A 17390-nucleotide genomic window follows, 5' to 3' on the forward strand; every position below is an offset into this window, starting at 1 on the left:
TTCTCAAAATTAACTGCACCCAGACAACACACTTTTTTATGTTTATAACACATTGAGTTATTTGTAAAAATAATACAAGCGGGAAACAAATAAATAAACTGGCCCATTAACCCTGCCAGCCAAGTTGCCAGATGGATGCTCACCTCAGTTCACTTGTGGTCATCCATTCTTCTTCGTCCAAAGGCACCTGGATCTGGTTAATGTTGGCAATTTCGAAGGCCTCACCATCCCTCAGCCAGCTGATCTCCGGTGCCTCTCCCAGGGCCAGGACCGAGCAGGTGAGCTTCACGTCCTTTCCCAAAGACGAGGTCAAATTTGACGGACTTTCATGGAAGTATCCCGCTAGGAGGGAAGAGAGGAAGTTGAAATCGTCCAATTGGGAGAAACGGTAGCACAATATCACAACAGCAACCAGGAATTTAGCTCTCAAATCTGCAGGTTGACCTGGATCTGGAGGATTTGCCTATACAAGTCATCTTTGCTTAGCGACTGTCTCATTTAGTGACTGTTCACAGCTACGACGGTGAGGAAAAAGCAACTTTGCAACCCGTCCTTGCATGTCTGCCCTTTGTAGGTGTGTAAAGAAAAGGAAAGCTGAAGTAAGATTGTAAGCACAGTAATGGTTTTGCTTGGCGACCGCTTCCCTTAATTACTGATCTTAGTTGTGGTCAAACACAAATTGCAACAAACAAACAAACAAACAAACAAACAAACAAAAGGAAATGGATCACGTATAAAAAATGTAAATCCATGCAACTTTATCAGAAAGTGCCCAACCATTCAAACCAATACAGGACAACCAACGTAAGTCATACATCACAAACATCTCACAAGCTACTAACAGATTATTACAACCACATGGTATCATTGCAACACACAAACCAACTAAATCCCTCCAAAGCAATTTAAGGAAACCGAAAGTCCCAGCAGCCCCAGAAGAAGAAAAAGAAGTGATCTTCACTATACAGTGTAAGGGCAGCAACTGTATTGGACAGAAAGGCAGAAGACTAACAGAGTTCATCCATGAACCACAACTGCCAGTCAGAAGATAGGATGAAAACTCCTTAAACTCACAACACATGGCTAGACTCAACCATGGTGTCACCTGTGAGCACCCTAAAACAAGGTCAATCAAAACAAAAAAAAACCATTCAGGAATTCCTGGGAGCTTGGCCCTAATCAGCCATCGATGGATAGAGAGAGATAAACCATATTTACACACTGTTCCAAAGAGGCAATAAGAAAAGCTAAGAAGGAAACAAGGCATCCTTTCCAGCAACCAGCACCCAGATAAGCAGGGATTAATACCAGACAAACAATCTAGCAGAAAACAATAACTTAATCAAGGAATTACCAGGAAGAAAATCATATTCCCACCAGTATTGTTAGGACAAGCTACTATGTAAATAGAGAGTGTTGATGTTATTTAGTTGTGTATTGAAACATCTGCAAACAAACAACCAAGCTCAGAGAGCACTAAGGATCCCACATTTTAACAGTGAAGTACACCATGCTGCAAATATTCCAGATGACAATTAGGTGGCAACAAAGAGTCAGGGACTCTGCCTCTCTATGCTGCCCTCTGATGGTCATCCAAAGCTTTGCAATCCTTGCTAGAAATCCCAGGGATTGCAAAGCTTTGGATGACCATCAGAGGGCAGCATAGAGGGGCAGAGTCCCTGACTCTTTGTTGCCACCTAATTGTCATCTGGAATATTTGCAGCATGGCGCCAATTTAGATTTATGGAATTCAGTTTCTCGATTACTGTAATCTGTCTGTCTAGCTCATTGTTTCTCAACCTTTGAAACTTTTAAGAGATGTGGGCTTATTTAAAAATAAAGTGCCCAGCCACTTTGTGATTGAAATCCTTTTCAGTTTGCATTTTATATACAGCACAATGAGAAAGAAGCAGAGTTTCAATTCTGCAGTTACAGAATTGTTTACCTGTCTTTCTCCATTAATGTTTTTTTTAATCTCCCCAATGGTATAATGTAATTGTCTAGTTTGTCAATATCTTCAAACGCAGAGATATCTGCAACTTAATGGCTGGGGTCAGATGGGGCCGGTCCAGTGGGAGCAATGGTAGGTCAGAGTCTGATATTATTGCCAGTGGGGCAAGAGTGTTGGCAGGGAGGGAGGGAGGGAGGAAAGAAAAGAAGGAAAGGAAGGAAGGAAGGAAGGAAGGAAGAAGAAAGGAAGGAAAGAAGTAAGGAAAGAAGTCAAGAAGAAAGAAAGAAGAAAGGGAAAAGAGAAAAGGGAGGGAGGGAGGGAGGAAAGAAGGAAGGAAAGAAGAAAGGAAAGAAGAAGAAATGGAAAAGAGAAGAGGGAGGGAGGAAGAACAAAATTGGAGAGAGGGAGGGAAGAAGAAAGAAAGAAGGGAAGGAGGAAGGGAGAGAGGAAGGGAGGAAGAGATAGAGACAGACAAGAGGAAGGAAGGAGGAAGGAAGGAAGGAAGCAAAATGAAGGAAAAGAGGGAAGAAGAGAAGGAAGGAAGAAGAAAAGGGGGGAGAAGGAAGGAAACTAAATATTTTAAGAAAGCGATAGAGGGAAGGAAGAAAGGTACCCCAACAGGTACCCCAACATGCCCTGCCAAGCAGCCACCCCCTGCCCTCTGCCCGCACTCCCAACCCAGTTCCCTTGGAAGCTCCCCCTGTGCAAACCAAGCAGACCCTTTCTTCCCAGCCAAATGCTAGTGTGGCCAACCCAACCACCTGACTCTCGGGGGCTGCAACTTGTGAAAAGAAGCCCATCGTCCCCAGCCAGGAGGACCAGGGCTGGAGGAAAAGATGGGTTTGGGGCTTTTAGAAGCAGGCGTAGAGGACTAGGGCCGCCTCACAAACTGTGGACTACGACTCCCAGAATTCCTGAGCCAGCCTAGCTGAAGAATCGCCTGGCATAGCCGGCTGAGGGATTCTGGGAGTTGAAGTCCACAGGTCCTCAAGTTGATTCCGATGGCGGGAAGGAGGGAGGGAAGGAAGGAGACGCCTGGGGCCCTTTCATAAATAAAAGAAATGAAATAAAATCCCCTCTTGGGAGCGGAGTTAACCCTTCAGGCATGAGGGACAAATTCCAGGGCCTGAGAACCGAAGTGCCATACTGGGAAGGAGCCCAGAGTTCACCCAAGGGGCTTCTCCTTCCTTTCTCAAGCCAGATTTTTCTTTTTGGGGAGTGGGGGGAGAGGGAGAGCGCCCACCCACCCCCAGGGCTGGAACTGGTTCCCAGTCCCTCGGCAAGAAATATGGCATTCTTTCTCTCCCCCTTCCCCCTTTTGCCAGGCCTGCTATTCAAAACCCAGCTATATAACCCCCTTTATCTTCTATCTAAATACCTGCTATCTACTAAATATCTACTATCTAAATCTACTCTCTCGAGACAAAAGATAAAAGGATCCAAACCCCGTCGCTGGGCGCCTTTCGTGCTGAATTCTAGCAACTGCACGGAGGCACCCAAGTCGGTTTGCTAGACGACAAGAAGGAAGCCCTGGTTGGCTGTACAGGGAGTCCTCGACTTAGCGGCCACTCGTTTAGCGACCGTTTGAAGTTAGGTCGGTGCTGGAAAAAGGAGCGGTGGTGACACAGTGGTTACACTGCAGCATTGCAAAGCGCAGACTGCCCACTGACAGCAGTTCGATCCTGAGCGGATCACGGTTGATTCAGCCTTCCCTCCTTCCGAGGTCGGTAAAGCGAGGACCCAGGTTGTTGGGCTGACTCTGTAAACTGCTTAGAGAGAGCTGTAGAGCACTGTAAAGCGGTATATAAGTCTAAGTAATATTCCTTCCTTCCTTCCTTCCTTCCTTCCTTCCTTCCTTCCTTCCTTCCTTCCTTCCTTCCTTCCCTCCCTCCCTCCCTCCCTCCCTCCCTCCCTTCCTGTAAGAGTGCAGCATTGCAGGATAACTCTGCCCACAGTCAGGAGCTTGATTTGGATGGGCTCAAAGTTGACTCAGCCTTCTGCCCTTCCGAAGTCAGTAAAATAAGGAGCCAGATTGTTGGGGGCAACTATGCTGACTCTGTAAACCCCTTAGAGAGGGCTGTGAAGCACTGTGAAGCAATATATAAGTCTAAGCGCTATTGCTAAAAAAGGGACTTGTGACAGGTCCTCGTGCTTGTGACCGTGGCATGGGATTGTGATCCTGACACTTGGCCACTGTATTTGTGACGGTTGGAGCATCCCAGGGTCACATACTGTCGTTACATAGTCCTCATCTCAGCCAGCTTCCAATCAGCCAAGGCATTAAGGGTTTCCATGTGATTCACTTAGTGACTGTTGCAAAACGGTTATAAAAACATTGACAGTCACAGGACGACTCCCTTAACAACACATCATTTAGCAACCGACGTTCCGGTCCCAAATACGCAGTAAGTTGAGGCCCACCTGTATCTTCCTTTTAGCTAGCCTATAACCCCTAGTACAGGGGTGTCCAAACTTGGCAACTTTAAGACTTTAAGACCCAGAATTCTGAGAGTTGAAGTCCACAAGTCTTAAAGTTGCCAAGTTTGGACACCCCTGTACTAGTATTTCCTCGTGGTCTCCCATCCGGGTTCTACCCCGCTCCGTTCCCAGTGCGCTTTTGAAGATCATCCAGCATGACCTCCAAGGCAGGGAACCTCAAACTCAGAAATTTACCATGTCTCTTGGGGCTGCTATGGGTAGATTGATCCAGAGGTCTTCCGGATTTTGAATTCTTGCACCCTGAGGTCAACAATCCCTCCTCCTTCTTCTTTTTAACGCCAAGTGCATCATCTTTTTGGAGACACTTGCTCAGCGTTGTTCTGATACTCGGGACATTTGCAAAGTAAACAAGAATAATCCTGCAGCTTTGGCTCTCCCTGCAAAGGGCGGGAACCGATTTTTGCGTTAGGACCTACGACAGCAGAGAGTGATGTCAAGTGATGTCAAGGCATCCACCTCTCCCAGCGGGAAAGAATTGGAACACGTTTTCACCTCCCTCCTCAACTAGCTTGGTCTGCAACCCAACAAGGCAGACAAGGACTTCACCGGATAACTAGAACTGCAGAAAAAACAATGGCTACCAACCTGCCTTCCATCGAGGACCTGTGCACTGCACGAGTCAAAAAGAGGGCTGTGAAAACATCTACACACCCCTCACATCCTGGACATAAATTGTCTCAACTTCTACCCTAAAAACGACGCTATAGGGCACTGCACACCAAGACAACTAGACACAGGGACAGTTTATTCCCCAAATGCCATCACTCTGCTAAACAAATAATTCCCACAACACTGTCAAATTATCTACTAAGACTGCATTACTATTATTCTTCTCATCCTTCCTAGTACCTATCTCTTCCCACTTATGACTATAACCATGTTGCTTGTATCTTTACAATTTATATTGTTTATTTGTTTATTTGTTTCCTAGTTTGATTTGATTGCTTATTAGAACCTATGACTATCACTAAGTGTTGTATGTTTTATTCTTGATGAATGTATTCTATTTTATTCTTGATGAATGCATTCTATTTATTTTTTCTTTATGTAAACGGAGAGCATGTTATGCACCAAAGATAAATTCCTTGTGTGTCCAATCACACTTGGGCAATAAAGAATTCAATCTATTCTATTCTATTCTATTCTATTCTATTCTATTCTATTCTATTCTATTCTTTATTGGATACCCAAAAGGTTAGCTCCATCTCCCCCATCCCACAGTCATTGGCTGAAGTCCCCCGCCGCCCCCATCTCAAACCCGCCACCCAGTTTCCCTGTTCTTCCAACTTAGGGGTGACTCACCCAATCGAATCAAGTGTTTGGAATGTGGCATTCCAAATTGCTCATCCCTGGATGTAGGGTTGCAACGAAGGTCGCCCACCCATTTGGCCCATCCCCATCCCTCGGCCTTAACGAACGGTCCAGGTTTTTTAAAAAAATATTTATATTTCACATTTCATATATATGACTCTGGGTGGCTTTGGGTGAAGCAGATAAGTAAACGACGTCGTAGGGAATCAAAAGCCAGAGCAGCCGAGCGTTATAAAAGAACCAGCCTGCAATCCAGGCAACTAAAAAGGAGAATTATTGTTGGCCTATGTGAGTTCCCTTCACATTTCTTTGAGCCTGGAACATGGAATGAAAGGGCTGGAAGGGGCCTTGTAGGCTGGGGAATTCTGGGAGTTGAAGTCCACCCGTCTTCAAGTTGTCACGGTTGAGAAAAATTGCAAAAAAGCAGCAACAATAGAACAGCAGGGGAAAAAATCTGGGTTTCCTTTTCATGTCTCCAGCGCAACCCTAGGACAGCAATCTATGCTTCTGATGACAGATATAATGTTCAAAGCATAAAGTGGTGTACATGCGTTGAAAAAAAAAATGCTCCAGGCACCCGTAGCCACAGCTTTTATTGTTCTATTGTTTCCCTTGTCCTTTTTGGACATGTCCCACGGTGATAGGCGTGATTTACGAGGGTAAATTGCCCAGTTAGAAAATAAAAATAAAGTGTCTATTACAGGGGTGTCCAAACTTGGGAACTTTAAGACTTGTGGACTTCAACTCCCAGAATTCCCCAGCCAGCATGGCTGGCTGGGGAATTCTGGGAGTTGAAGTCCACAAGTCTTAAAATTCCCAAGTTTGGACACCCCTGGTCTATTAATACATAGCCATGAAATTTCGCCACTCTTTGCACTGAAAAAAGGGACTTACGACCACTTCACCATTCCCCACGGTCATGGGATCAAAATTTGGGCACACTTGGCAGCCAGTGCTTTATCATCCTTTGTGACCTTCTAAGCCGACTTCCAACAAGCCAACTTCAAGGAGTGGGAGAGCTGGCTTCGCTTAACGACCGTGTGTTCCACCTCATGCCAGTGATTCACTGAACAACCGTGGCAAAAAGGTTGTCAAATCAGGCACGGCTCGCTTACCATTGGCTTTGTTTACCAATGGAAATGATGACCACTTCCCACCCCCCCAAACTGAGGCCGTAAGACGAGGACCACGGAAGAAGAGGGTCTTCTTGCTTGAGCAGCGGGTTGGACTAGAAGACCTCCAAGGTCCCTTCCAACTCTGTTATTCTGAAGAGCCAAACATTTAAAGAAGTTTTCTAGTCCCTTTTCTGACCGCTATCAATTCCTATTCAAAAGTATAGGAAAGGGGGAGCTTTGCAAATATGGCTAGTATATGGTTTATAGCTCACCGGGACCACCCATTCACCAGATCAGAAGGGACAGATTCCTCCAGGGAGGAGAGAGAGAGAGAGAGATGAGAGAGAGAGAGAGAAGACAGAGAGTGATGATATATGATAGAGTGAGAGAGAGAGAGAGAGAGAGAGAGAGAGAGAGAGAGAGAGAGAGAGAGAGAGAAAGAGATGATAGATGATAGAGAGAAGTGAGAGAGAGAGAGAGAGAGAGAGAAAGAGGATAGATGAGAGAAAGAGAGAAAGAAGAGAGATGATAGATAATAGAGAATATGAGAGAGAAGAGAGAGAGATGATAGATGATAGTGTGTGTGTGAGAGAGAGAGGGATATATATATACAATCTCAATCCTACACGGGAAAAGACCCGAATACAACAAAACCAGCATACCTACACCCGTGAAAATCTACGAAAACTAATATATATATATATATATGAGAGATAATAGAAAGAGTGAGAGAGAAAGAAGATATATAGATATAGATGAGAAAGAGAAAAAGAAAAGAGAGATTGAGAGAGAGAAAGAAAGAGAGAGAGAGAGAGAGAAAGAGAGAGGCAGTCGGCTGCCCCAAATCCTTTCCAGGGCCTCTTCACCTCCTGGTTTTCCTTTGCAAATCAAAACAATCCGATAGTGCTCCCCGAGGTTAAAACCAGGAGCAACCAGGAAGAATCTAAGGGTCTCCAGCAGAGTGATGGAGCCCAGCTGGATCTCCTTTGGATCAGAGCTGGGCTCCCTGGAATTGAGAAATGTGTGTGTGTGTGTTACGGTTTCTTTTACGTCTTTACCCCATCGAATGATATATTTGCTTGGAAAGATGGGGCAGAGCAGGGCAGGTCCAACTTGGGTCACTTTAAGACCTGTGGACTTCAACTCCCAGAATTCCCCAGCCAGCCATGCTGGCTGGGGAATTCTGGGAGTTGAAGTCCACAGGTCTTAAAGTAAGCCAAGGTCAATCGATCAGAATAGAGCTGGAAGGGACCTTGGAGGTCTTCTAGTCCAGCCCCCTGCTCAAGCAGGAAACCCTTAGATCACATCAATCAATTAATGTCAATCAATCAATTAATCAGTCAATCAATCAATCAGAATAGAGCTGGAAGGGACCTTGGAGGTCCTCTAGTCCAACCCGCTGCTCAAGCAGGAAACCCTACACCACTTCAAACAAACAGTTCTCCAGTCTCTTCTTAAAAACCTCCAGTGATGGAGCACCCACAGCTTCTGGTGGCAAGTCGTTCCACGGATTAATTGTAAGGAAGTGTCTCCTTAGTTCTGGGTTGCTTCTCTCCTTGGTTAGTTCCCCCCCCCCCCCTCGCTTCTTGTCCTGCCTTCAGGTGCTTTGGAGAATAGCTTGACCCCCTCCCTTTAATAACAGAATAACAGAGTTGGAAGGGACCTTGTAGGTCATCTAGTCCAACCCCCTGCCCAAGCAGGAGACCCTGCCTACTGGGCTTACACGAAGCACTAAACTTAAGTATTGGATCTTTGCAACCTACGAATCCTAGTTACTCTCTCTCAGTTTACGGAGAATAATAGGGACGTCACCTTGATGTTCCCGCAAGCTGCAGCTCTGTAATTGACACAATCAAGTCTATCTTATCTCAAGGAAGTTGTAGAAGATGTGTAAACAAGCGTCAGTTTCCCAGCAGACTTGGAGTTGAGAGTAGGTAACTTGGCCCCCCAAATTATCCACTGAGTACTACAAGTAGTCCTTAACTTACAACTATTTTTTCAATTGACTGTTCAACATTAGAGGCACTGGAAAAAGAGACTTATGATCGATCCTCACCCCTACGACCGTTTCAGCATCTCCCACGGTCCCCTGATTCAAATTTGGGCACCTGGTAACTGGCTCCTATGTACAAAAAAATTGCAGGGCCCTGGGGTCGCCATTTGGGACCTTCCCAAAGGGCTCCCGACAAGCAAAGTTAATGTGGTGGGGGGGACGGACGGACGACCCAGATTCGCTTAACGACTGCAGAGGCTTACTTAACATCTTTGACAAAAATAAATAAAAAGGTCCTAACATTGGGCACGGCTCACTTAACAACTGCCTGGCTTAGCAAATGGAAAAATCTGGCCCCTGATTGTGGTCGTAAATTGAGGACCAGGAAAGGGGGAGGGAGGAGCCTTTTACTTTAACAACAACACTGCACAGTAGGCCAAGGCTGCTGGGTTGCCCCCTGTTTCTCTCACAGCGATGTGAACGGAGTAGAGTTTGAAACTCTTTCTGCCTGCTGGAAATGGCACATCCAATTTGAACCACCTGCTTCGCTCCGATTTTGTGGGCGTCGCTGGGTTTCTCCCAGCTTCCCCGACGCAACAGAAGTCACACAAAATAGGTGTCCCCAAGCACAACCACACACTCACACTCACCTTCCTGGGTGTGGCTGATGCCCATCGACCAAGCCAGCAAACTGAACAGCAAGCACCACCTCACTTGGTCCATCTTCCCAAACTGAAAAGTTGCCTCGAAAATCATCCCAGCTTCCAAAACAGTTTTTAGTGGCTCATCGGTGGAAGAAAAAAAAAGGGGGGAGGAAATTAAAAAAAAAGAAAAAGAAATCCAGAAAAATCTGTTGGGGAAAATCAGATCTCTCCCCAAGAAGCAGCAGCCTGCCTTCACCGAATCATGAAAAAGCAGCCGAAGAAATGATCACTCGAGTCCAAGAAAACAAGTGACGAAGTCCGCGGTGAAGTCAGCGCCCAAGAGGCTGGAGGAGCGATGGATCCGAAGTGCTCAAAACTCTTGCGGAAACTCTGGAATAATTCCTCAACTCAAAACATTTGTCTGCCTCATTGAAACCAAAAAGAAGAAGATGAACAGAGGGAAGTTTAGGGACTATCCAAAAGAATTCTGCTCCCCCTTTCAAAATCCCTGCATTAATTTGCTTTTGGGCTTAGCAAAATTACTTTTTCTTCTTCCCGGCTCTGCAAGAACAGCTGGGTTTTGGGGTGTTTTTTTTTTTTGTTCTTCTCTCTAGTTCACTCTTGGGTTCCTCCTACTCCGGCTTCTGAGCCCTGAGGAGTCTACTCAGATCTTACAATAAAGTTGCTTACTCAAGAGAGTTAACTTCTTGCTTACTCCAGAGTGTCATCTTCTCCAAAAAGACAGTGAGAGTGAGTGAATGAGAGAGAGAGAAGAGATTGGGGAAGAGACAGCTTTGCTCTCACTCCCCGACACAGACAACTCCTACACACAGCCTCAAGCTTGTGTGATAGCAGCAGCAGAAAACACCTAAAAGATTAGCATAGCCGGCTGATTTGGGGGCCAGCGGGAAGGGGGTGGGTGAGTGGGTGGGTGGATGCCTTGGAAAAACCAGAAAGTACAGGGAAGGGGGTGCAAATTCCATCTGGCTGCAGAAGGTTTAAGGGGAGGAGGAGGACAAAAGGAGAGGGCAAGAAAGAATTTCCCTTAAAGTTACACTCACCCAAATTCTTCAAAGAAGAGTTTTGACAAGAACACCCCAGCCAAAAAAGACAGGCTGGGATAGGAGCAGCCTGAGAAAAGGAAGGAAAATCAAAACTTTTCCCAACTTTCCAGACCCCCCCCCCCCCGAAAGAGAGGCAACCTTGCCCACAGCAAGTGAAACAAGGCAGGAAATATATATATATATATATAACAGAATATAATATTGTGGCTTACGCCCAACTATGACAGGGCGGGCGCCACTGTCAGTCAACTTTTATGAGGGTCAAAGACCAGCCTAGGTGCTGGAGTCAATCAGCTGTTTTCAATTTTCTGGAAGATGAAATGGCTCTTGCAAAATATTTCGGGCCTGATTTTTTTTTTTTTCCTGGAGTAGAAAAATCCCTCGGAATCGGCAATGTGGAGGGGATCGAACCGGCGGAGGCTCCTGGGAGGAATTTGGGGATCTTTCTGCTGTTAATTCAGCGGAAGGAATCGAGCCTTCGGTACAAGACTTTGCGTAAACTACTTCAGCCGAAGAACGCCGTCCCGAAAGGAATGTCTCAGCCGCTGGTTTCTGTTCTAAACAATTAGCTCATCTTACACAATCCCCTCAGACCATTTTTCTGATCTTCTGAATCTGCCGGTACTTGTTCTTCTCCCTTGAGTGACTCAGACAAGCCAACATTGCGAAAGGAGGGGTGAGAAAAAATCGGAGCTGACCAGGTACGGCTCCCCTTTAGCACAGAGGTCAGCCACATGTGGCTCTCTCATCCCTCTGCTGCAGCTCCCTATCTCCGGTCGGCTCCACCATTGATTGGGCTTTCGGTTATGACAGGTAGAGGAAAAAGGATGCCGCACTAGGAGGAGAGACTCTATGGTGGGGGAACCGGACTTCCAGTCGGCTCCAAAATTGAACAGGGGAGCTTCCGTTTAGGACCCTGGTGGCTCTTTGAGTGTTTAAAGTGTCCGACCCCTGCCTTAGCCCATACATGTCAATTCCTTCCTTTGGCATCATTGAGGTTAACGTACCTCAACCTCGGCAACTCTTAAAATCAGGGGGCTTTTAAATTCAGAATGGAGCTGGAAGGGACCTTGATGGGTCTCCTAGCTCAAGCAGGAGACCCCATACCACCGTGATGGTGACCCTGTGGCACATGTGCCAGAGATGGCACAGAGAATCCTCTCTCTGGGCGCACACACCATTGCCAGCTGCTCCTCTGGTTTCCGGCGAGTGTGTGCACGCCAGCCAGCTGATCTTTGTGTATGCCAGAGCACTGGAAACCCGAAGTCCAGGTGGCCGGCGTGCACATGAGCGCAGGTAAGCTTGTCTTCAAGTTTCTGACACTCCGGCGTGCGTAGTTTGGGCACTCAGTGCCGAAACTGTTCGCCATGACTGCTGTAGCACATTTCAGACAAATGGCTGCCCAATCTCTTCGTAAAAACGTCCAGTGATGAAACACCCACGGCTTCCGAAGGAAAGCTGTTTCACTGATAAATTGTTCTCATATTAGGAAATTTCTCCTTAGTTCTCCGTTGCTTTTAGTTTCCCTCCACTGCTTCTTGTCCTGCCTTCAGGTGCTTTGGAGAACAGGTTGATTCCCTCTTCTTTGGGGCAGCTCCTCAAATACTGGAATACAGCTACACTATATTGGCAAAAGTATTCGCTCACCTGCCTTTCCTCGCATGTGAACTTACCGTAAGTGAAGTCCCTTTCCTAATCCAATATGGGTTCAATATGACGTCGGTCCACCCTTGGCAGCTATAACAGCTTCAGCTCTTCTGGGAAGGCTCTCCACAAGGTTGAGGAGTGTGTTGATGGGACTTTTTGACCCTTCTTCCAGAAGCGCACTTGGGAGGTCGCACACTGATGTTGGACGGGTTTACGTGGCCTACCACTTCGTGGCTGAGTTGCCGTCGTTCCCAAACACTTCCACGTTGACAAGTTGACTGTGGAATATTTAGGAGCGAGGGAATTTCACGACTGGATTTGTTGCCCAGGTGGCATCCTATCACAGTTCCATGCTGGACTTCACTGAGCTCCTGAGAGCGACCCCTTCTTTCACCAATGCTTGTACCAACAGCCTGCCTGCCTAGGGACTTGATTTTATACCCCTGTGGCCATGGAAGTGATCGGAACGCCTGGTTCTGGTTATCTGGATGGGGGAGCGAATAGTTTTGGCAATATAGTGTATCATGTCCCCCCTAGTCCTTCTTTTCTCTAGACTTGTCCCCCTCCCCCCAAATCCGGCAACTGTTCTTCGTATGTTTTAGCCTCCAGGCCTTTAATGGACCTTCAATAAGATACGCATTAGAGCAGGGGCCTCCAAAGACGGCCCCTTTAAGACTTGTGGACTTCAACTCCAACTTTGGAGGCCCCTGCATTAGAGGGAGAGAACCAGTTTGAAAGTGGATTACGTGCTGTGGCTTTGTCCCAAAGGATGCTGGGAATTGTAGTCTCGGGCAATTCACCAGGGCAGCCTTCGCTGTGAAATGGATTTAAAGAGAGAACGAAAAGGATGGACGGAAAGGTGCTGTGTGGTCATCTAGTCCAACCCACTTGTTTCCTCTTCCCTTCCTTGTCTCCAAAGCAATGTTTCGGAATAGAATCAGAAAATCTTGGAAAGCAGGACAACATCGGAATTTAGAGAACGCCTTTGGAGACAAGACAATGCCAGTGGAAGGGATCGGCGAAAGAATTCTGCAGCATCTTGAAACTTTGCCGCTGGTTTCGTGCTGGTTTCCTGGGCAATTTGAATCCTGATTGTTCCCCAAGTTCTCTTCCCCAATCTTCTCTTTGGTGAGGGTACAACCAAGGCCACATCCCTCCCCGCTTTAAAAAAAAAAGAAAGGTGAGATGAAGTGGCATTAAAATGTCCCATTGTCTGTGTTTTTTTGTTTTTTTTTTTGGCCAAAGCTCAATGTGTTTGCCTAGTTAACCATTTAACTCATCGCAAAGAGAAACTCGGCAGCGGATCAGAAAACTGTCAATTCCCAGAACATCAGTGAGAGCAATTTTAATTTGGCTTTACAGGAGAGCTGGATAAAATGTTTCTGAATGATCAATTTGAAAACCCAATCTAATCCCAACCCCGACCCTAGAGATAACAGAATCACAGAGTTGGAAGGGACTTTGGAGGTCTTCTAGTCCAACCTCCTGCTCAAGCAGGAAACCCTATATAATTTCAGGCAAATGGTTGTCCAATCTCTTCTTAAAAACGTCCAGTGTTGGAGCATTCACAACTTCTTGTGGCGAGCTGTTCCACTGATTAATTGTCCTCACTGTCATGAAATTCCTCCTTAGTTTTAGGTTGCTTCTCTCCTTGATTAGTTTCCGCTAATCTTGCTTCTTATTTTGCTTTCTGGTGCTTTGCAAAACAGGTTGACCCCTTCCTCTTTGTGGCAGCCCTTCAAATATTCCCCCAGGGCCCCTTCCCCAAGGTTGTCCCGAAGGATGCCTTTTTTCAGGAGGCAACTGGACTTTCTGGTTTTTTTCCTTGAAGACGTTTCGCTGCTCAGCCAAGAAGCTTCTTCAACTCTGACTGGATGGTGGAGAAGGGTAGGATTGCAAGGGATATAAATCTCCTTCCATTCTCCGCCATTCAGTCAGAGCCGACGAAGCTTCTTGAGTCAGAAGCGAAACGCCTTCAAGGAAAAGCAAAATTAAAAAGGGCCGGTTGCCTCTTGAAAAAGCACTTTTGGTTCAGCCATGACCTGTGTGACTGAGGATCTCCACCACACAGCTTTCTCGTCAGCAGAAGTCAAACCTTTCACCTCTTTTAGTGGAATTTTTTTTTCTTCCAAACTAAGAGGTGTGCATGCCCCAATTTGCTAACTCTTTTATCCAGCCCAACCTTGCAAAATTGCATCCCCAGGAGGGGGGCCTCTAGCTAAGCCACTGAAACATCCAAGGGCCCAGGGCCGAGCAGAGCAGAATCTTGGAGCCCAAACTGGTCAGGCAGTCATCAGACAGGTGAAGATCAATCTTGGTCTAGGAGATAAAACGACCTGATAGAGCCAGAGTGACAGCGTTCTCTCCTAAAGATCAGTTCATCGTGGTTAAAAGGAGTTTCTCCTTTGGAAACACTGCCTGGAACTGGACACAGCAAACAGAGGTAGCCCGTATGAGGTTGCTAAATGGCCATCACCAAATTTCTTGGGCCCAGCTAGGGAATTTGAATTGCTTTGACATTTATTTGTATCCTGCCATTATGATTTTTTAAATAAATAACTCAAGGCGGTGAATATAGCCAACACACTTTCCTCCTCCTATTTTCCCCACATCAACAATCTTATTAAGTGGGTTGGTCTGAGAGAGAGAGAGAGAGAGAGAGAGAGAGAGAGAGAGAGAGAGAGAGAGAGAGAGAGAGAGAGAGAGAGAGAGATGATAGATGATAGAGAGAAGTGAGAGAGAGAGAGAGAGAGAGAGGGGGGGGGGGAATAGCCCAAAGTTGCCCAGTTGGCTTTCACGGCTAAGGTGGAACTAGAACTCACTGTCTCCTGGTGATCGGCTGAAAGTCACCCAGCCATCTTTCATGGCTAAGGCAGGATTAGAACTCACCATCTCCTGGTGATTGGTCCAAAGTCACCCAGCCGGCTTTCATGCCTAAGACAGGACTAGAACTCCCAGTCTCCTGGTGATTGTCCCAGTCACCCAGCCGGTTTTCATGCCTAAGGCAGGACTAGAACTCACCATCTCCTGGTTTCTAGCCCGATGCCTTAACCACTTGACCAAACTCATACTAAATACGCTACGGAGACCCTCTCAATTGGGAGCAGACTTTCCATCATGAAGCAAACCGGTTGTTAAGTGAGCCACACTCGATTTTAGGAGCCGGCATATTTGCTAGGGTGAAGTGAATCACTGCGGTTGTTAAACGAATCCCATGGTTGTTAAACGAATTCAGCTTCCCCTTTGACCTTGCTTGTTGGAAGCCAGCTGCAAATGGAGATTAACTGCTGAGACCCTGCAGCTGTTGGGCCTCCGCGCCACTTGCCAAGGGCCCAATTTTGACCCTAGGGCAGTGGGGAACGTTGGGACGGCCGCAAGCGTGGGGACCGTCCTCGGTCAACTTGTTCAGAGCTGCTGCGACTTCAAGCAGTCGCTGAACGAACAGTCGCGAGTCGAGGACTCGGTGTGCAGGCTGGATTTCCATCTATTGGCTGAAGCCGCTCAGAAAATTCTCCCTTCTTCCACTGTCTTCCTTTCCTTTTGAACTCAGAAAGGACCGGCTTGCTCTCTGGCTGACCTCGGGAAGATCTTGGCTCCTTGGCGTCTCCTGCAGACAACCCCAGAGTCTTCTCCAGGACTTGATAACGTGACCCTGAAAAAGACTTTCCAGGGACACCAAGTTTCCCCTGGAGGCAGCCAAGATAACAAGCCTGCGTTCTCCTGCCAGGGGAGGAGAATCACAAGGGAGGAAAAAAAAATGCAAGGACTGATTTTGGCGCTTCCTTAAGTGTGTTGAACAAAAGATGCCGTTGGACTTCGCTTTGAAGGCCATCCATGCGGGGGCGGGTGGGGGTGGGATGGGGCAGTCCAAGGCTAGCAGATGGCACTGTCCTTCCTTTCAGAAGACGAAAAATCACTTCCTGATAACTATAGCAAGTCCTACATTTTATTTAAAATCTTCTTTTCCCACGAAGTTCCAGCGTTGGGGTTTGGTTTTGTTTTGGTCCCTAGAGCGCCGCCTGGTGAAGGTATCTCAGTACTGCAATTGCATTCAACCCCCCCCCCCCATTTCTGAACGATTCACACACACACACCCTCAAAAGATGCAAAGTGGTTTGCATTTTTAGCAAATATATTGCAAATTAAGACAGAGTTGAATCCCGCCTTAGGCAGGGGTGTCCAAACTTGGGAACTTTAAGACTTGTGGACTTCAACTCCCAGAATTCCCCAGCCAGCTGGCTGGGGAATTCTGGGAGTTGAAGTCCACAAGTCTTAAAGTTCCCAAGTTTGGACACCCCTGGCCTTAGGCATGAAAACCAACTGGTGGACTGTGGATCAATCACCAGGAGATGGTGAGTGCTAGTCCTGCTTAAGCATTGAAAGCAGGCTGGGTGATTTGAGGCCAGTCACCAGGAGACGGCGAATTCTAGTCCTGCTTTAGGCGTGAAAGGTCATTGACACTCCGTTCAGCGGGTGACGGGCTGAGTCCACTTTGATGCTGTCCAGAGGAGAGAAAATTCTCCGGGGGTCACTTTTGCAGAGTTTGCTAGCTGCTGCATCCAATCCCTTCTTCCTCTTGGTCAACCGACAGACCGAGCTACATCGTGTGTTGAGTCACCAAATATTTAAGGTGGAGAAAACATCTGGCTTGCTGGTTGCACCCTGGTGACATGTGAAGGATGCGAATCTGAAGCCGAGGAACAGGACGGGTTATCTGGGACCACTTAGAAAGATGGGAGAATGGGGAAATCCTCCCCATCTCCTCCTCCTCTTACCCCCAAATCCACGTTTACTCTCCCTTCTGCCTGCCTTTTTCCCAGCCTTCAAAGGCCTCACCAGCCGTGCGTAAAATGGAAAAAAAATCCACATCAAACCCAGGCTGGGCGATGGACAGCGGCCAACATCTGCGTCCAGATGTTTTCTTTTTCTGCAGCAATTGCATGGGAGGGGTCCCAAGAGCGGCCAAGGGCCGCACCCAAGCTGGGATTCAGATGGGAGCAAACACTTTTGCTGGGGGGGGGGCAGCAGAGAAAGTGGCCTGCCCAAGATCGTTCTGTGGGTTTAGGGAAGGGGGAACTGGGAGAGAGAGACCACCACCAAAAGAGCCATCCCTTCGTCTCCCAACTTCTAGCATCTTTCTTCAGCTTGAGGGAACTTGAATAACTC

At 47.0% G+C, this 17390-nt stretch overlaps 1 protein-coding gene across 5 annotated transcripts in view; it reads right to left on the reverse strand.

Annotated features, from left to right (window-relative positions):
* Nucleotides 1-10735, reverse strand: part of AXL (AXL receptor tyrosine kinase) — a 51339-nt gene extending 40604 nt beyond the window's left edge. For 3 of the 5 annotated variants that reach the window (XR_014176177.1, XM_081962535.1, XM_081962534.1), the window contains exons 1-2: nt 9520-10735; nt 144-342 (exon numbers count right to left, since the gene is read on the reverse strand). Coding sequence is in view for 4 of the 5 variants with exons in the window: in XM_081962535.1 (XP_081818661.1) it covers nt 144-342; nt 9520-9625 (305 nt within the window). In the remaining variant the exon portion in view is untranslated. Of the gene's footprint in view, nt 1-143; nt 343-9280; nt 9427-9519 lie in introns of those variants that run through there. The other 2 variants (XM_081962536.1, XM_081962537.1) reach the window with 2 other exon arrangements.
* Nucleotides 10736-17390: the final 6655 nt, after the last annotated feature.

The sequence above is a fragment of the Natrix helvetica genome (assembly GCF_964273705.1).
Source record: "Natrix helvetica genome assembly, chromosome: 9".
Taxonomy (NCBI): Eukaryota; Metazoa; Chordata; class Lepidosauria; order Squamata; family Natricidae; genus Natrix; species Natrix helvetica.